At 43.4% G+C, this 20,993-nt stretch overlaps 1 protein-coding gene across 1 annotated transcript; it reads right to left on the bottom strand.

Annotated features, from left to right (window-relative positions):
• Positions 1-2,616: 2,616 nt before the first annotated feature.
• LOC135901954 (uncharacterized) lies at positions 2,617-20,800 on the bottom strand. Its single transcript, XM_065431798.2, has 5 exons — positions 20,237-20,800; positions 19,910-20,162; positions 17,124-17,292; positions 13,622-13,730; positions 2,617-4,707 (listed from the first exon to the last, which is right to left on the bottom strand). The coding sequence occupies exons 1-5, from the start codon at positions 20,331-20,333 to the stop codon at positions 3,905-3,907; spliced, it is 1,431 nt and encodes a 476-aa protein (XP_065287870.1). The 5' UTR covers positions 20,334-20,800; the 3' UTR covers positions 2,617-3,904.
• Between the last annotated feature and the right edge of the window lie 193 nt (positions 20,801-20,993).

Here is a 20,993-nt window from a genome sequence, read left to right as displayed (position 1 = left end):
GGAAAGAAACAATTTATGATAACTCAAAGGGAAGCTCATCACTTTTCGAAGCGAGATCAGGATGCCTTAGAACACGCACCTATAAAGCGAGATATAAGAAGGAAGAAGCATGAGCTTGCTGCGATAAAGCTATGGAAACGATGGAGCATGTTTGATTAGAATGTGAAGATATCGGCCCAGCGGTCAACTTAGGCACCACTGGACTTCCTGAAGCCTTTGGGTTCAGCGAGAGCAGGGGGAAAGTAAACGTCCGCAATAGAGATTAATGAGGCGATCGGATGATTGGTGGAAGTAGGGAAACAACAAAAAATGGAGACGTACATCAACAAAGTTCACAATAAGGGTTCAGAAAATTTGGTTATAGGAATTCAGTGTGCATTCTTTCTTTTTTTTTTAACCTAGGTAGGACACTAGGCAGTTAAATTGCAAGAGTTTGGTGGTGCGACCCACTGGGCCCTATGCTAAAGGGGATGCTCATAAGATCCATCCAACCATCCAGTGGCGCCGCCTAACAATGCGCAGTGTGCCTATAATCTCTGATGATCTTTGCTGACTGCATGGCGACTGCTTGGTGTAATGTAGTCTGGCAACTGATACACTGACCTTGTGCTGGCGCTGACCTTGCAGCTGGTGTGTGTGTGTGTGTTGCTAGACGAACAACTAAACACAGGGCATTTTCTGAGCTGGTTCATGATTGATGCATGCTTAAAGTGAAGGAACTGCAGGGAGTCAGCGTAGCTGCCGAGGCCGTCTGCGAAAAAAAGCACTTGCGATGCAGATGATGTGCATAATAAGAATTCCATTTGACTCGGTTTTTAAATGTAGATGTGTAATTAAGTTCAGCACTAGTTTTGTGCACATAAATAGTTGGAGATTTTTGCAAGGAATTGTACTGTATTTCTGTGCCTCTGCCTTCGACTTTTCCTTTGCTGCTGCTGTCATGCATGCCACATCGGGGGGTGGTTGAGAGCATGTACAATCTACATGGTAGAAGAGCGGACCAGGGAAAAGGTGGCGTCTGCAAGACCTTTCCAAGAAGAGCTCCCTAGTCGTTGCCATGACCTCTGGACGGCACCGCCCTAGTACACTGTAGCCTTGTCTTAGCGGGAGCGCCCTTTCTTTTGTGCTCTTCTTTCAATTTTTTATAACATCTCTTTTCTATTATTGCTTATTCCCCTTACCTCCTTTCCCCAGCATAGTGTAGCCAGGCTGTCTGAGAACTGGCTAACCTCCCTGCCTTTCCACCTCTTCCTCCTTGCTTCCTTATTAGCGGCAGGGTGCCGCGCGATGCAGAGAGGCATGCTGCATGAAGTGACATAGGCACCAACTCCCCCATTTGTTATTGTTAGGCTACTACTGTCGCCCAAATGTGAGGTTTCTTTTAAGTTGCCCTAACTATTCACAAGTTAAATCTTTCAGTTGACTAAACCTTGTTATAGTGTTGTTATGGTATACTATTAGTATTCTCTCTCTCTCTCTCTCTCTCTCTCTCTATATATATATATATATATATATATATATAGAGAGAGAGAGAGAGAGAGAGATAATTAGTGATTTTCTGTTAATTAGCCAATTATGCATTTCAATTTTTTTGGCAAACAATGTCCGCCTCTCAGAGTCGACCAGCTCATCGACTAGAGTTGTGCTATCTGCTACAGGCAATTAAAAAAATTTTGTTTGAAAGTGTTCACTGAAACACCCAGCGAGAGGCAAGGATACACACATAGCTTTCTTGAATAAGTGATGTATGCAGCAATGACAATGCACCTATGGGAAATGTGCGGAATAATCTCTGAGGAGGGGCAGATGAACAATTAAGCTATAGGGCTGCTATAAACGATTGATGTACAGGGAGAATGAAGTTCAGGTTTTGCATGAGAAGGTCGGCACATGCAAGAAACAATAAATATTAACAAATAGCTGTCTGTTGTCACTTCATTTTACAATCTCCTTTTATGCCGCTTCTTTTTATGTCACCAAGTGTCTCACATCACTACAAAGTGAAGTAAAAATTAGCTCAACTGAGAACCTTGATAGGGTCGTGCAGATCACACACAAAGAAAATGCAACTTTTTCAGCTGCTCAGTGATCCGTATTGTTGCTGAAAGCAGTAATGCTGTCACTGCCTGTGTTATTCATTTGTCAATGCCTCTGCTGGTCAGCAAGTATGCCACATTAAAAGCTTCTTGTCCCCAAAGTTGCCTTCTGACCCTGCCAGCAGCTTTGCACAGGCGAACGCAACACTAGCCAAAGATGTGGAGGCACTCACAAGTGAAATGCACTTATTCTGCACTTGCTTGGTTCTATTAAAGGGGACAACTATTTTTCAAGTCAAGAAGACAGTAACACTGGCTGGTTTCAATTTCAGAGAATTACCATATTTACACGAGTATAGCACGACTACAAAAATACCGCAGGGCAGAGTTTACGCCCTTAAGAAAAAAATTTGTATTACGATCATAACGCGAGCTCAGGGCATTTAAGGGCTTTAAGGACTTCTTTTTCTTTTTTTAAGGACAATTTTTTTTCCATAAATTATTATTTATGAAAATACTTGCACTATACTCGTGTAAATACAGTAATCACGATAACAGAAAATCGGCCAAACCTTCAGACTTGTATTCATCCAAAAGCATGTTTATTGAGGGGTCACTTGCCGAGTACATAAGCACTGTGCAAAGCATAATAATACAGGCCTCACAAAGTATGCCATGAAGTACGTACACCTTTGGTAGATTCAACTAATGGCTCTCAATATAAGCCATGTAGTCCTTTTCTAATGATGCCATTTGGAAACAAATGTGGTAGTATAACTTTACCACAGTACTAAGCTACTGTACACACAGTATACGAAGTACTCATCTAACCTACATTAACTTGTAGGTTAAACACATAAAAAACACAAATAAAATTAAAACAGTGGGAGCAAAACAATTCCGGCTTGCTACAGATTGTCCTTGCATTTGTTGCTGCATGTTTTCCTTATGCATATGTTCCATAGGAGCACTGTGTCACACAGCAGTACTAAACTTTCAATCGCAGAGCTCGCACACACAAGCCAGTATTCAAAAAGAACGCTTATCACAGATCATCATTGCATTTGAAGCTTTCCGAAGCAACATTTCTTTTTCTTGCACACTTTAAAGTACAATGTCGCATTGTCTACAACCTTAAAGGGACGCTAAAGCAAAGCACTAAATTGGTTTATATGGCTAAAGCATCCTTCGAAAACACTGTTGTCATTAATTTGTTGATTATTAGAAGAGAAACTAAAGGTCAAGGTTTCAGCTTTTGAATTTCGCTCTATATCATTAATGCCAGTGCGCCACTGACATGGATTTCAAAGGCTTTTTCGTATTTATGCTCCGTTGGCTTAACAAAAGTTATTGAAACACGGCATGTTCAATCATTGGCTCCTTTAGGACGCAATGTAGTCGATCCTTTACCGCTAAAGAATTAACTAGGCCCTAGATGACACTGTCAAAATCCATGACATCACAGTGAGCTGGTGCGGGAACATCAAGGAGGTGTCGCCACCAGTCTTGTGTGTCTTTTCGTGGTAAGAGTAGCACTCTTGATATTGTAGAAAGGTAATTCGCTGATACAGAAGAAATCATTTTTTTCTTTAGTGTCCCTTTAAATTGTGTTTTTCAAAATGTGCCAACTGTTTCAACAACTCACTCGCCTACATGTCATCATGAGAAAGATAAGACTGGTTTGTGTACGATGGATAAATGTTAACAGAAGAAAACGAAGAAAAACATACATGAACTCACACATACTTTACACCTATCACAGATTATCTTCAGTGTTTTACCTTCAGTCACAGCCTTTATTAATGTATGCATGCTCTCAGCTTCAAACACAAGCAACACAAGCAGTAAGAACAGTACTACCTCTGTTCTCACAACTCAAGCATGTGAGGCAATACATAATGCTTGAAAAAAAATGTTGCCCTCTCAACCACAGCATCAAAGTATTCCTGGGAGAAAGCCACACTCAGTGTGACATTTTCTTCATCGCTTACATACACAAAGACTTCAGTCAAAGGAAGATCTGTGACCCCCATTTGAACCTGCGTTTGACAAAAGTATCTACTCTTTTGCTTCAGGTGCATTCTGCCTTTATCGAAAACGACCTCGGACTGCAGGAACCTTTCCAAACTTCTCGGGCACTTTACCTCGAGTAGCCTCGGTGAGCAGCACTCACACGTGACGATGGCATCGGGACTCGCACCAATGAACGGCTTGGCCCGAAGAATGGAAAGGCCACAGTCCTGAAGCTGGAGGCCTCTGTGTTGTGTGTTCTGCTTCTTGTAGGCCTCCTTAGCAACTGGCTCGAGAGTGATGCCTCTTTGCATGTCCTCGTTCGTAACGCGAGCTTCCCTCATGAGCAGCCTAAGTAGTGGCTGCACATCGTGAGGTCCCGCCTTTGTCTGAATCGTGTTAACACGTGTAAACACACTGTACGCAACTGATGCAGTGATCATGCCGACGCGATGTTCCAACCAAAGTTCGCTGCAGCTCTGCTCTCTTGTAGCACGTTCGATTATCTTGATATCGCCATGTTGCTGCTGCTCGCAGAGCTCTTTGAAGATGCGCTCCACAGACAGCTCTTTCTTGGCTTGCTTCACTGAGTCCGTGATGGCAAGAATGGTTGCTCTCAGTGTTTTTGGTGTTTCTTTTGACTGTTGCCTACTTTGTACACCTGAGGCAGAATGAAAAATAAGAATAAGTGTAAGGTAAGGTTTGACACAAGAAAACTATGAGCTTCAGGTAAGAACATATTGTACCTGCCTGAATTGGCAATGTTGACACAGAAACTTGAAGCAACATAACTTAACGTCAACGTAATTGTGGGTCACACCATCCCCACCAGCATCATTCTCATCCCAATTTATTCCCAATGCGGGACGAAGACCTTTTCAAGAGGTCTCCAATTACCTTGGTTTTGCATCACCTGATACCATCAGTTTCTGCCAGTTTCTGAATTTACTCGCACCACATAACCTCCTGCCATCCTCAACTGTGCTTCCCTTCTCTTGGCATTCATTTTCTTACTGTATCGGATCACTAGCCAAGTGTGGGCAACTTAGACACAAAGACAGCACGGAGGGTGTAAAAGTGCAGATTGTGACGTGGCCGCTCACTTCCATAGGACATAAATTCAGCATAACACCTCAATGTGAACTAAAAGCCTGCATGGACGATCGTTGCTGGGCATGAACTGACACAATGACTACTGTGGCATGACTAGTAGAACGACAGTTACCAGTGCACCTAAATGTGGCAGTGGACATTCACCGACACTGCAGCTTTTCTTTTCACCACCCTCTCAATGCACTCAACAATTCCACTACATGACAATTATCCTTACAGGAACTGTTTCTAGTTTTTCAACAGTTTCTGCCATCATGTCCATTTCCATCAATTTAGCCACTTAGTACAAAACAAAAGCATCATCCCTGGAAGCTATCATTTGACAATAAAGCCTCAGTTGGTTATTCTCCCCAGTTCTAGACCAAGCAGACAACAAAGAAAAATAAACTCCAGGCTATTGTGCACATATTCGCATATGCTCAAGACCTTTCAGTTCCTCCTAAGGACCCCCAACTTACTTAGGGCAAGCCTTTCAAAAATGCAAGTATTCTGATTGGGGCTACATGGGACATCTAAAGCACTGCTGTAAGACAACTAACAAACAATGCAGATCTAGCTACGTACCTAAATGGTGCTATGAAGTTTCAGTTAACCAAGAGAAGCGAAGCACAGCTTGCTGTCTCTGAATATGCTCAAGATCTTCAAATCATTCTCTTTTCGAAATGGAGTAGGCAACCAATTTGCTTCGAAGAACCCTCCTCAAAATGAAAACATTCTAGTTAGAGCCAGCAAGATATTTAACACAATGTCCCTATGCAAATGCAAACGGAAGCAAGTACTAATGGAACTCATCAGACCAGCAAGTTACACAACTTTTGTTTCTTAAAGGGCCCCTCACCAGGCCCTATAGCAAATTTTGGTTATATGCTGGAAGTTTTTGCGTGTCCTCTAGGGAGCGTTCTGCCGAAAAAATTTTTTCAACTTGGCTCATTAACAGCCGAGATAAAAACATTTCAGTGCCGCGAACCCATGATTTCAGCAGGCAGGCTCCAGTGCATAGCGAGACTCCCCTCTCCAAGCCCCACCTAGCCTTCGCAAGTGAAATTCCTTCCCTGAATTCTTCCATACCGGACCTCGAACATCGCGTGATGCATACACCACAGGCCCCGTCCTCATTTTTTTTTCGGAGCTTCACACTTTCGCCGACGGTGTCACACGCGAGCTGTTGTCTCATTCGTGCAGCGCACGATTTTGCGTGCTGTGCACAAGGAAACATGACTAGCGGTATAATTCAGTGCTACACGAATACTGAGGCAGAACAAGCAGATCGCAGAGCATGATCACGCGCTGGAACACGGTAGAAAATGGCATAGTTTCGGTACCTGCGCACGTGACCGCATGACCGGAGGAACAAGCAGACAAAGCGGAAGTACATTTCTCTTGCTTCGAAGCGACGTAAATAAAGAAACACGCAGACATTTCGTGTGTGTGTTTTATTATTTCTCTAAACTTCAATTCGTCAATTCAAGCAAGAGATCGCACAGATAACAGATCTCTTGAATAACTATCAAAGTCGTGTCACCACGAGCAAGGTCACACTGCGGACACGATTACGTAGGCGCAGGGGCACGATTACGTCACCGTCCGGCTTGGAGCGCGGCGGCCGTGAGTGAAGAGGGAAATGGCGTTCGGATTGAAATTTCAGATCTTTCCGTGGTGCATAGCGATGTAATACTTTGCAGACACGATTGCTATCACACAATGTATGCTCTGCGCTTGTCAGCTCAAAATGGCCAGACCTGGTGAGGGGCCCTTTAAGACTCTTAAAGGGACACTAAAGTGAAAAATGATTTCTTCTGCATCATTAAATTACCATTCTACTACACCACAAACACCACTCTTACAATGATAAGACGCTTGGTAAGCCAGAAAAAGCGCAAGAATGAAATACGGTTGGCGACGCCTACTTAAGTTCCCGCACCGGGGGGCTGTGACGTCTTGGATTTTGATGGCATCTTCTAGGGCCTACTAATTATATATAGCGGTGCAGATTGACTACATTGTGTTCTAAAGGAACTAAATATTAAACATGGCAAGTTTTGGGAACCTTTATTCAGCCAATGCGGCCCAAATGCCAAAACGTACTTTGGAGTCCCTGACGTCACGCTGACGTACCGGCGCTGGGGTTTCGGCGCGAAATTCAAATACTGATACTTGGGCCTTCATTTTCTCATCTAATAATCAAACTATTTTTTTTTAAACGACTGCCTGCAGGGCTCTCAAACAATGCTTCATTAGTCTAAAATGATTTATTGTTTCTCTTTAGTGTCCCTTTAAATTATGCCTGGTCTCATGTACCGGCTATAGTGGTTGAGGTAGAAGTATGGATGCGTCTTAAAGAGCCTCTCACCAGGCCGCACAGAAAATTTCAGTTATATGCTGGAAGTTGTTATGTGCCTTCTAGGGAACGTTCCACCACAATAATGTTTTAAATTGGTGCACTAATAACCGAGCTAGAAATATTTCAGTGCTACGAACCCATCATTTCAGGAGGCGAGCTTCAATACCAACATAGACAATTTCTGCACTTGCCCCGTCAAGCTTCCGCAAGCAAAATTCCTACACCACTTTCTCCCATACTGGAGCTCAAGGATCGCATGACAAATATATCACAGGCCTTGCGTTCATTTTTTTCCCCCTCGCTTTTTTGCTGCATGGCACACTTCCGCTGACGGTATCGTGTGCTAGCTGTTTTGTTTGCCTCATTTATTGCAACGCACAATTTTGTGAACTGTGCACGAGAACACCTGACTAGCAGTACAAGTCATTGCTAAACAAACAATGAGGCAGACACAAGCGGATCACAAAGCATGATCACGCGCGGGCATGGTAGAAAATGACATCGTTTCGTTGTCTGCATGCATGACTGCACAACGTGGAAACAAGCAGATGAAACGGAAGTACATCTCTTGCTATGATATGAAATAAAACAAAAACACGCAGACATTCGGTCTGTATGTTTTATTATTTATCTAAACTTTAATTTGTCTATTGAAGCAAAGATTAAACAAATAACTGATGTTTCCATGAATAATTCTCGAAGTCACGGGTCTCTATGAGCAGCGTCACAGCAGATACATGCACATAGGCACACTTGCGCACATGCCTACGTCACCCCTCCAGCTTGCAGCGCGGGGCTCACAAGGAGAAGGGCAAATGGTGTTTAGTTCGAAATTTCAGCTCCTTCGGCAGTGTGCAGCGATGTAATTCTTAGAAAACACGATCGTGAACACACATTGAATGCATTGTGCTTGTCAGCTCAAGATGGCCAGACCTTCTAAGGGGCCTTTTAGAGGGGCAGCGAAACACCTTTTCTTGTAACCTGAACAATGCGCAGGAACAAGTGAGATACCTTCCAAGAATACATTCCTACAGAAAGTTTTGGAAAGGACCTAACATGAGTGGATGTATACAGAGTGCAATGTTGCTTTCCTTATTATTCCTAATATCATTAGCTGCTCTCAGTTGATGTGGCACCAAACCTTTCTTGGTTGTCACGTGTCTTGTCCTTCATGCCCATGTTATTTACCTTTTTCATGCCGATCCCGTGGGCACCGCCATGTTTGATCACGTGGCGACGCAACCATTGCTTGCCTCAGCTGCCTCCATAGCCTCACACTAACAGTGGATGTGCATGACACCAGTGCCACTCAAGAAACCTCTGTTTTGGCGGATATTGTAGATTCTGACTGCGTGGATGACATGAGGATTTGGCTACAGCTTCCGAGGACATGCATGCATTTTCACGGCTTATTACGCCTTGTTCAAACGACGCAAGCAGCGTATATGGAGCCTGTATTGAAGGGATCCTGAAACGATTTTGTACAAACATACCGAGTCATTAGAGTAGGTCCTCCTGGTCATTAATTGACGCATTTAAGCACTTTGCATAAAGCATGTAGTTTATTATAAGGTTTTAAAAATGTACATCGCTGCCGATCGCAGTACACCGCTCAGCTGAATTTTCAGCCACCCCTAACCATTTGACGTAAATTGCCCTAATGACGCCAGTACAGCGAGCTATGCGATTCACTGCCCAGGGTGCGTCATCAATAATTTTTCCAACTTTACAGTGAACAAATGTTCTTTGTCATAGTTGAAATGTTAGTTAATTTGTTTCTACAAAAGGAAAGTAACAGAATGAGAATGCACAAGAACAATTTCTCACTACACTTAAGCACTTCCGGCACACAGCAAGTGTTGTCTGCCTGTGTTACAATGTGCTTCCTTGTTGATGAGAGCTCCACGGTCGGTGTCGGTCTCAGTCTTTTCGTGAGCACCATGATTCACCTTTGTTGCGTCATGGGCTGCAAACTTAATGACTGGCAATATGTCAAGCTGCGACATTGTGTCCCTCTGCATGGCAGTAGACTAGTGGAGTGGCTTCAGTGCATCGGACTGTCACTATTCGATCAGCGCCAGGATTTGCGCATTTGCAGCCATCATTTTACACCGGAGGATCACTACCACAATAGTGTTTCGAGAGTCTGGTATTCGGGTAAACGCAAACGCAAGGGGACTGGGCCTGGCCGTTTCAACGTGCCGTTTCTTGGGAAGAGCAGAAGCGCAAACGTGAATGTTCTGCATGATGCAGCCACCTGGTGGCACAGAGTTCAGCCAAACACAGCAGCAGTAACGAAATGTATTCTTTGCTACTGATGTAAATTTTTCGTAGGAGCGTAATTGTTAACACACTGTTTTTGTAAATGTTTAAAATGTTTTACACCTGATTAGAGCAACATTAGCTCTTTGTTTGGCTGGTTGAGCTCTGTGCCACCCTGTGGCTGGACCGTGAAGACCGATCAGGCTGCTCACGTACGTCTACGCTAAAGTTCCTTTAATAGCTTGAGTTTATGCCCTCCACCCATCCGTCGCAATGCCCAGCTCGCTTGTGGTTACCGGAATACCAGACACGTTCGGCACTACGACAGAATGCTCGCAATACACATTGCTTTGATAGTTCTCGCTTACACCGTAGGATCGAGCCAAGCCGCTGGCGGAGAGGTTGGAAAGCACATGCTGGTGGGCGAGTTGGTTACACATGATTACAAAGAAGGTGCCAAATGCGCGCCTATGTGGTTGTCCCGTGTCGTCTTCCTTTATCGGTTGTTTTATTTGGCACCTTTGTTGTAATCAGGTTGGCAAGGCTTTGACGCTCGCTCCTAGACAACCGGAAGTAGAAGACACAACTTGTCATCATGACACAGAGCCAGTGAAGACAAAGCTTAGCCCTGATCACTTGGCGAGCGAGTTGAGGAGAAAATGCGTGGCTATGGAGGAGAGTAACTCGTAATCGTCCATAGCTCTCTTACTATGAGACACTCCACACAAATTGTGGTGCGAATGAATAACTTTAGTTGTACCGTAAGCATCTACAAAATTTTCTGAACCATTTCAGCAGCTCTTTAAATGTAGGCTAGAAATGCATTCCAAGTTGTCCAAACTTTCCGCTTATGATTAATGCAGGATCAGTGTGTTTTGCTCATCGTTATTTATTTGGCAAACACTTCAAAGAAGCAGCTTGTCATGTTTCTGGCTCAGTAACGTTTCCCGGTGCGGCTGCTATGTGATTGTTTATTTTCTGCCTAATCACTGATTAGGCAGAAATTAAATGAGTCATAAGGAGTCATAATAAGTCATAAAAAAAGTGAGGATTTCAATATGTAAAGGAGAGAACACGCAATCTATCATGCAAGATTGCGGGTTCACTGCGGCATACAACAGAATAAATATTTGGCCTGCACATTTGCAGCAGCTTTGTCTACAGGTAAGGAATGGTTTTCTACTTTCAAAATGAGGTTCCAAATGCCTTAAAAGCTCATGTACTGGGGCTTTCCTTTCAGCACTTTGTACTGAAAGAAGTATTAGTGCAGCTACTACATGAATAAAGTGGTGAGCTTTTTCTTTGCCCAAGATGTTCTCACAAAAGTTTTAACTTGTTCATATACACAAAATTGAGCTGCAAGAAAGGACTTACCAGGCTGAAATATGTAACACCGGCAAATGCAAAATGTGAAGATACGCAATTATGGCTTCCACTTAACTCGGACAAGGCTGGTTTGTTGGACTTTATTAGAATGATGTGGTGGTTTTCATCTCTCCCAAATTTAGCAATGCACTACATATATGTAAATGAAGTGCAGGAGTTTTTTTTTTTCTTTTTTTCACCACACTTTTTCATGAAAAAATAACATTTTTGGCTATCTTAAGACACAATGGATAACAGACTGCAGGTTTATCTTACAACAGGGCATAACAGAATCATAAACATCAATGGTGCAAATGCACTGCAGCTAGAGATCAGTCATTAGGGTAAAGTTAGTGGATGCAACAGAAGTCATTAGCCTTCAGATTTTCCAATTAACTAGGACAAATGAGGCAAATGAAATGAAAATAATTTGCTCAATGTTTGAAAACACTGCCACACACTCACACCTGTAGTTGCTGCAGAATGACAGTCCAACAAGCAACACCTAGCAGCCAAGAATTGTAAAATCATGCCTAATTTAATATCCAGGTTAATTTAATAGCATTTTCTTTTCCTGGTATATTAACCTATGTTTTCAGTGCACTTTAAAGATGCTTACCTTTGGCAATTGAAACAAAGGTTTCAGTTAATTCACAATTCTGGCTTTTCAGAGCACACGAATGCAGCATAAATGGCTGATTTTGAGCACATTAGTGAGAGCTGGGTAGTTGAAACATGGCTGTGAATGATGCTGGCCTGTTTCCTCAAGCGATATCCTGTCTTCAGTTCTCATATCACAGCGACCAGCTTACTTCATAGGTCGACACACTCACTCACAAGCAGACTGGGTCATACTCGCTCGACGCTCATTTCACAGGTGTGAGATGGAGCGTTGGTCAGAGAGAAATAGTGTGTGTGGACGCGGGTATGGACAGGAATGTGTGCCAGTGAGTCTGAATGGACGCGAGTACAATCAAACGCTTTTATAACAAAGTGCTCTGGGCCTCTGAAATCACTCATTATACAGGTCACTTCATTGTAATAGTCTCACACCGCACAGCTCACAATATAACCAGGCATAATTATTCCTTCGTTATACAGGTCATTTCATTGTAGAGGCGTTCATTTTAGGGCCGGTGGACTGTATGAACGGGGGTGCTGGTTAATGTAAGTGCAGACGAAAGTCAATGACGCTGATTTTAGGTGAACATGAATGTGAAAATGCATGACAGTTGGCTAGTGTGAGCGAACACGAGTAATGTATGAGTTGCCAGTGAGTGGAAGTGACTGTGAACACCACAGGGTGTTAATACCGTATTTACTCGCATAATGATTGCACTCGCGTAATGATCGCACCCCTAAATTTTGTCGTCAAAATTCGTTTTTTTTTTATTTCCCGCATAATGATCGTGCCCCGAACTTGTCGCAGCGATATGTCGTGTGCTAAGTCTAGCGAATAATGATCGCGCTTACCACCTGTCGAATGCTACGCGAACGACTCTTTAAGACAAGCCAAGCGGCCTGCACGCACTAAACATTCTTAAGTAGATGCCTCATTTCATTACTTTCATCACTTTCCGCACTTCTATGACAAAATGAGGTACAACCAAACTTGCCTTTATTATGGGTTGGCGTTATAATGGCTGATGTCAACAAAAACAATAAAGGCCCATTTCGATTCTTTTCATCTGCTTTTGCACTCGTGAGCACGCAACAAATCGCGCGCGGCAATGATATTAGCCACGTTTACTCTGATACGTTAAAAGTGTACCCTATTCATACGCCGACGCTTGTAACACAGCTAAGATATTCACCCACCCTTAGCGGAAACGTGCCGTATTAGCATAGTAGTGAAGACAGATGCCGCAGTTTCCGCAGCATGCCCGTCATGTGTTTATATGTCACTGGCTGCTAAGCGCGCCCACCTGTTTCTGTCCCCTCAAAATGGACATGGCTACGTTATTGCCGCAAACTTGCCGATATTAACGATATTATTCATCACTGATACGGAAGAAAGTGTTTCAATGCACGTAATGTACTCACGAGAAAAAAAAACATCGCGTTCGGCGCGTTTGGCTTGCTCCGCCAGCCGCCATTTTTGTTTTGGTGTCCCGCACCCGCAATCTCACATCTCGCAGCAAACGCGGAACGAAAAAAAAAATTTTTTTTCGCGGGAAATTTAACCCGCGTAATGATCGCACCCCTGAATTTGCGTCAATTTTTCTGACAAAAAAAGTGCGATCATTATGCGAGTAAATACGGTAAATATGAGTAGGAAAGTGAGTAAGTGCCAACAAGTGTGATGAGTGTACATGAGTGAGTACATAGCCTAAAAATATATTAGTGAGTGAGCGTGAGTGAGTATCCGCTTATTCTGCATAGCTATGCCTATAGGCGCAGAACTAGTGACAATGTTTGCGACCGCAATCCGTTACTCTAGTAAGATTTCATAGTGTTTGACATTAGTGTCCATATCAGTATGCATAATACTTACATTTAGGCACATGCTTTGTGGGCACTGGTGAGGTGGACTTGTGCGAATGGTTGCGAAGAGGCCTCCCTGAGACGTCATCCGCTACGTCTGGTGCATCCTCAATAGTAAGCTGCATAAAAGCGGTTTATGGCCATAAGTGCTCCGAAATTAATTCCAATAAATTTTAAATTAAATGTCATCCCCCTGACAGGTCTTCATTAAATAACATCATAAAGAACTCTGTCTTAAACACTCTCCCTTTCTTCTAGCAAAAAAGTTAAAGTGTGGCATTAAACATTCTAAAGCAACTTTTGACCTTGGGGGGGTCACCTTAGTGGAGGGCTTTTGATTGATTTTGACCACCTCAAGTTCTTTAACACGCACCCAAAACAAGGTACACAAGCATTTTTGCATTCTGCCACCATCAGAATGTGCTTGCTGTGGCTGGGAGCCGAATCCCTGACCTCATGCTCAACAGCAGGATGTCATAGTCACTGAGACACTGCAACAGGTCCCTGTGAACCCAGTAGCACACTGAAAAAAACCCAGGACAGCTACGCAGTTCTTAGGAGTTGTGAATGCAAATGCATTAATGTCCAACTGAATGCCAGTGAGCAGTCCTTCGAGTTTTGTACTGTGAGTAATGTTTCAGAGTTTTTCTGCGGGGCGTGTTTTCAAGTTTTGTGATTAAATTGGTGCTGGTAATTTTTGTTACATTTTCTACATTAGCATATTGACTGTAGACCGGAATCATTCGGACGAAAGTGCTGAGAAATCAAGGACACCACATGCCACCGTTGTCCTGCACGTCTAGAGACCAAGGAAGCAGCAGCAGCAAGGCCGGCAGGCACATGCAGCAGCTAAGTCCAGTGGGAGTGATAGAGAGATACCAGCATGCTAATGCGGCAGCAGGTGTTCCGATTCGTCTATTCTGCTCTGTCAAGCCACGCTCATGTCGTGGCATCACACCAAACGGGAATTTAGGTGCCGTTTCACTGCTAGAGATGCTGCGAGCTTTTTCACTCAATGGGCCATTTGATGCTTTCGCATCAAGCTGTTTACACCCTTTGGCGATGTATCTTCTCCTCAAACAATAATCCTCATCAGTCTGGCTTGCGTTTAGTTTCGCGAAAGCTCAGCGCTCACTACTTCCCTGTCAAGAATGCTTTGTCCGGCTGATGATGCACATGTGCTTAAAGAAAGAAAAGCCATGCTGCAGGTTAGATGACGAGGACTGTTTGGGGACATGATAAGTCCAAAAGGGTTCAAACATTTTATAAGAGTGCAGGCTAGGAGTTCTGCCTCGGGCCAACCTCTCAGACATACCTCAAACAAATTTACTCTCTCTCTTAGCTTTCAGTCCAACAGTAATGCAAAAATTGTCCGTGTGCCACAGTTGATGCTCACCGCAAATGATATTGCTTGGAACAGCATATGCCTTACCGTGTGTAATAGTGTCACACTGCGCAGCGTCTAACAGATGGGATGGGTTTATTTACAAGGTCATGTACGGTTAGCGTAACACGAGGGACAGGACAATTAAGCAAGACTAAAAGGCAGCAGCCAGCTTCTGATGTGCTCTTTAATTTTCTATTTTTTTAGGCTGCACCACACAGCAGGGCAATATGATAACAGCAACCACCGCAATAAACTGCAAACTCTATTTCCATACAATCTGTAGCGCAGCAGCCTCGCTATGAATATTTCGTTTTCTGCTCTAACTTCAGATCTTTCGTTTCAATTTATGAGTAGAACTGCTTCCTAGTTCAGCCCAATGTTTGCTCCATAAACGCACGGGCAGTACTGCATGTGCATTTTATTCATTATTTGAACAACTTCACAGACAGAGATTTTCAATGTTTAAACGGGTCCTGAAACACTTTTATAACTAATCATAGAATGATTGCCTCAAACTACCCTCCCCACACTACCTATTTCTGTTACTCTAACAGACCACCGTTTATCTGTTGTACGACTTACACGGCCTACCCCTCTCCATTACTTTCTCTTGATTTCAATAAGAATGTCAGCTGCACTCATTTGCCGCACTCTAATCGACACTGACTACTTTTTCCTATCTCTTAACGTTATGGCCATCATTCTCCACTTCTATCACAATGAGCATAGCTCCTAAGTTTCTGGTCTGTTCTGGCCAGAGTGTCCAATTCATAGTGCAAGCAGGCCCAGAGGCTGCCACATGATGCAATGTAGGATTGCTGTTGCCTTTGCAGCCCACAGCTGATTTCAGTTTGGTCAAACAGCATTCACTACCTGCTACATCATATCAAACCAAGATGCAGCCAGATAAAAATGTAAAAAATGCTAGGATTCCCTGTCAAGCCTTCATGGCTCTCTGACTGTGCCCCCAGCATATGTATTCTTGTATTTATATTGAAATAAATATGATTTAGTTGTCCACGTATTTTTATCTGCGCTACTGCTACATGAAACCATAAGATCCCATAGAACTGAGAGCCTGCATGCTCTAAGTCTAAGTTGTACGAGAAATCAGCATAACGTTGAAAGGAGGCCAAAGATACCTCTTGGACCCAACAATAACAAAGGTGCCCAAGACTGCATGTAGTTTGTAGTCAGTTGCCTTGCTCAGGCCACGATCATTACTTTTAATGTCACAAAATTTTCGTTGCTTTTTTGCCAAAGTATACAGGCTGCATTGTGACCTATTTAACTAAGCATTCACACAAACCAGGGCAATGTTCTTCAGCAAAGAGGAATGTCAAGAGGCATGTGCTAAATCAATGGCAGAAGGTAAGTGTTTAATCAACATGATGGAGTTTGAACAAGGCAGGTCGAAGATAACAAAGGGTGTTATGTGCATGCCAAAACAGACCCTGTCTGGCCTTGTTTTAGGCTACAAGCACGGTGAGTGCCTCCGACATGTCAGTACATGACAAAGTGTTTCAAACCAGTATGCTGGACAAATAAAAAAAATTAAACTTCCAAACGTGGCACATGCGAACATTACCCCAGAGTTCCACCTCTTGCACACCTTCAAGTGCAAACAAGACAACATTTTGGTTATCTTGCACCGAAACTATGCCATGCAAAAAAAAGAAAAAAAAAGAAAGAAAAGAAAGACTAGGATGAAAGAACGAAGGGGGTAGGTGAGCCAGACTTGATCCAGGCTACGCTTTTCTGGTTCACATCCCATCAATGACACATTGTCTGCCAGCTTTTATGCTCACACAGAGGAGGTACACAGAAAGATGGCCTACTTACTGCCGATCAGCTCTTACAACTGCACCATCAGTAGTCTAGGTTCAAGGCCACGTTCATAAACAGTATCCTTAGATGCGCCACCCTACCACACAGCGAAGAGAGAAGTGCCGATCACAATGCCACCATAAAGAAGCGCCAAGCAGCATAACTTGAAGCCCTGAAACTGTGCACTCCGAGTTAAGCACGCATGAAATGCTATAAAACAGTTTCTGAATCCCAATGCTGCCAAAATCAGTCATGGTTACACCACATCTCAACAACGCATTCTGTTAGAAATGCATACCTTGTCAATGCGGGGAAGATCCAGAGCTTCTTCCAACTCATTCTGCTTCCTCGGCTTTTCCTTTTTCACTGACTCATGCTGCTCTTGGCGCTTTGTCGACGGCTGCGCCAGCGATTGTTGTGCATGCAGGTGCAGCAACACAGCAACCACATGTCCACACTTGTAGCTGCTGCAGAAAAATAACAGCCAGTGAAAAAGCTGAGCAACCAAAACAGAGTATGTTGAATGAACACGACATAGCCACATACAATTCCTTAATTATGTGTTCAGTACTGCTGTCTGGGGCCTAATCTCAAGTTTTGCTATACTGCTACTCATTGTGTGCCCCAACATAGCCATGTGACAGACAAACGAGCAAGCTGGAATGAGTGCAAAAGCTTCATGATGTTCTGGTCCCACGTGACCACCTTCTGCGTCACGACATATGCAACTCCTGGGAAACGAAACAAAAACTGCAAGACAAAGAACTGTATCTTTTGTCTTTTCTCTAATATGTACATTACCGGTCCTATTATTTTTTGTGGAATGCTCTAATGTTTGTATAAGAGGTTGCGTATACCTTTTTATACTGCCTATTAATAATGTGTGTTATGTTTGGTTACGTGTTCATTATATACACTCTTTTAGTCCTTCTGTGACACCCCCTTATCGAATGCCTCATGTGATGCCTGTAAGGGCATTTTAAATAAATAAATAAATACCTATCGTAGCAAATCATTTGGGTATTCTGAGGCTTGCCAGTATTTCTCCTAAGATTTTAGGATGGAGGACTTTCACTTATTAAAAAGAAATGAAAAGTAGGAAATTTTATATTAGTACTCCTTCAAGTAGCTTCCAACTGTTTTGAGATCCGATATAGGAGAAGGTCAAGTGCTTAAAATTTGACCAACGTGATATGCAGAAAAGTAGTGTGGAGTGATTCACAGACCACACCTGGCAGAAAAAAATATGTTTGGCATTGCTCACCATGTTAAACAATATGCTTCACTGAACACACACACACACCACCTTACAGCGGAGCAAACAAATAAATACTTTCTCATGCTCAAGATTACACTGAGCAACATATAAGGCAATCAGATGCTACATTTTAACTGGTACAATCTAAGCATCCCAAACACCATATTTATTCTAATCTAAGCAGGTACATATTCAAGGTAATATGAAATATATTCTTAAACTCTTCGACAGATAACAATAAGCCAACCATGCAGCATTTGTATCACTGTTTGCCGCCTAGCCGAACAAAAGATTAGGCTGTTACTAATGAATACTTCTACAGTAGCCATCACAAGCCAGAATATGCCATTTTCTCTAACAGGAAGAGTGCATCTGATTACACGTTATTACACTGCCTTGCAAAGACGACAATGTACAGATGGATCTGTTGAGTGAGAACTGATAATGAATTGATGCCCACAAGGAAGATGAGTGATTCTGTGAGGTAAGTAAATTAAGTAGGGCAAATGTTTCAACAAATATACTCTTTCTGATGTCAAGTGTTTTTGTTTTTCCTGCTTTCTTTTTCTTTTTGGGGACACTTTCTTCTTTTCTTTTTCTCATTCTCTTTCAAAGGTATCAGCTTCAACTGGAAGCCAAATTAGATGCGTATAAATCAGTAGTTCATAAGAGCAGTTGGCATTTAAACAGGTGAAATGACAGAAACAGTATGTTGTGCTGTCCTCATCATATTCACCATACCACCATCATCCTTTCCCTTCACATCCTATCTCTGTTATTCCCCCAAACTCCTTCCTTAGCATGGAGTGGCAGGCTAAAGGCACGTCTCTCAGGCCGACCTCTCTGCCTTTTTGCCATTAAATATTATCTCTCTATAAATAGGTGGAATGGGAGAGTTCATAAACTGCACATAGCCAAGCTGCCTGAGTATTGTGAAAATATCTTCACATTATGTGACCACCATTCCCTGAGCTTTTCTTTTTCTCCAGCCAAAGTAGTAAGCATACCAGCATGGGCTTTGTCAAGACCTGTGGTGCATCTCTATATTTCGGCAGTTACTAAAACATCATGTATACCTTCATATGACCTAAGGCAACTTGCCCTATTTCTCCGGAATTTGGCACTTCTATACATGCACATACCGATGGGTTTGTTGCCAACTACTTCCACCGGGGCATTTGTGTTAGCCTAATTTGATCATCAGAAAGTACTTCTGCCTCTACCACAAAACTGCATACATCATTAGCAGCGAAGATTGTAGCCATCTGGGAGGCAGTCCATTTTAGATAGATGGAACCGCGTCAAGTCTGGACTGTACTTTGCGACGCAAAATCTGCACTAAACGTGTATTTGGTTCTGTCGTTAAAGTTGTCTGTATTAACAGCGAGCAATAACCTGTTTTGCAAATGGTAGTTATAATACGTTTGCACACTGTAATGTTTTGTTTACTTTTACTTGGTATGTGTAACAAATACTTGACATCCTATCATTTCTCGTCTTTTCTGTATTGCTATAATGCAAATGCTGCGTTGTCTTGCGCATTATACCACGATAGCATCATGTGTACAAGTTTTTCTTTTCTTTGTAATGGCTGCTGCATTGTTTTTCCACTGCTACCATGTGTTATGTTTGTCTGTCCTCAGTCACTGCTGAAGCTGCACCGTTTTTCTTTTAAAGTCTTTTCGCTTCCTGTACGTGTGGAGACTATTAACTTTCAAACTGAAAGCAAAAGCCTACATTCTTTCCTACGTGCCTGTTATGATGCTTTTAACTGGCTTCGGGTTTCAACTTAGCGGCATCAAAGTATTTTGACGTTACGGTCTCACCCTGTTTTACAAGAGCAACAGGCCTCTGTCACTTCATTTTGTTCGATCGTTACCGCAACCTTGTGCGGTGGGCTCGAAGGGCTGCTGGGGTGCAGCACACGGGCACCGACGTTGACTCGGTTCCCACGAGCTGCCTCCACGGCGCACTCGATAACGTCTCCAGCTTCGTACGCCACCTCCCCATCGCGTAAGCACCGCGATCGCTCGCAGGCTTTGTTCACGTACTTGCAGATGCTCGAGACCGGTACGGTGACTGGAAATCAAAGAATTAAAACATTCCAGTACCAGTGAAGCACGGAGTTCGCATGCATACTTTCGCTTTCTTACCCGCGACGCGACCGGCTGTTTCGACTTTGGCAGCCATCGGCAACTCCTGTTTGCGCTGTTGTTTGGCGTTTTCGGAAAGGCTAACAGGCTTTCGCATTGCAATACGTGAGTTCGGTGACCATCGTCATATTGCACGTGGGCAGGGCTCGGAGCACGGACGGATAACTTGATCACCCTCGCATGAGTCACCATAGAATAAAGAACAACTTGAGTCACCGGAAGCAAAACCAAAACGGAGCAACGGAGTTGTTTCGCAGTTGACGACGCGCGCGCCAGCGGCCAGAGGTCGCTCGCGTAGCTTGCCAGCTGAGGCGGGTCAGCGCGTCTACCATGGCATCGAGTCAAGGTCCGCATAGGTTGGAAAAGCTAGGTTATGCGACGTCCGTGGCCTGTGCTTTGTAGTGTGGCAGAGCGCGTAGCCGGCGTAGTGGCTACACCAACAAAATGTTACACTAACAAGCCCAAATATCTGCACTGATGGTCTTATACCCACAGTGTTAAACATTTTCAGCTTTTGCGTGGCTCTGAGAGCATCTTTCTCTCGCTGATTGAAGAAAGCGTCGCTGCAGTTGCCGCTGTTGCTAATCGCATTGAACTGGCTCCATTTCTCCATGAAACCTTAACTCATTAACAGTTTTTGGTTCATTCATTACAATATCTGCTCCGGTCAGCGTGGTATCAGAAAAGTGAATAACAAAGGACACCCAGCCACGAGGGCAAGCGGACCATCAGGCGGTCGTTTAATATCGCACTTTTA

This window comes from Dermacentor albipictus, chromosome 9, assembly GCF_038994185.2.
Source record: "Dermacentor albipictus isolate Rhodes 1998 colony chromosome 9, USDA_Dalb.pri_finalv2, whole genome shotgun sequence".
NCBI classification, from domain to species: domain Eukaryota; kingdom Metazoa; phylum Arthropoda; class Arachnida; order Ixodida; family Ixodidae; genus Dermacentor; species Dermacentor albipictus.
The sequence above is the reverse complement of the archived record's forward strand: the minus strand, read 5'-3'. Positions and strand labels throughout refer to the sequence as shown.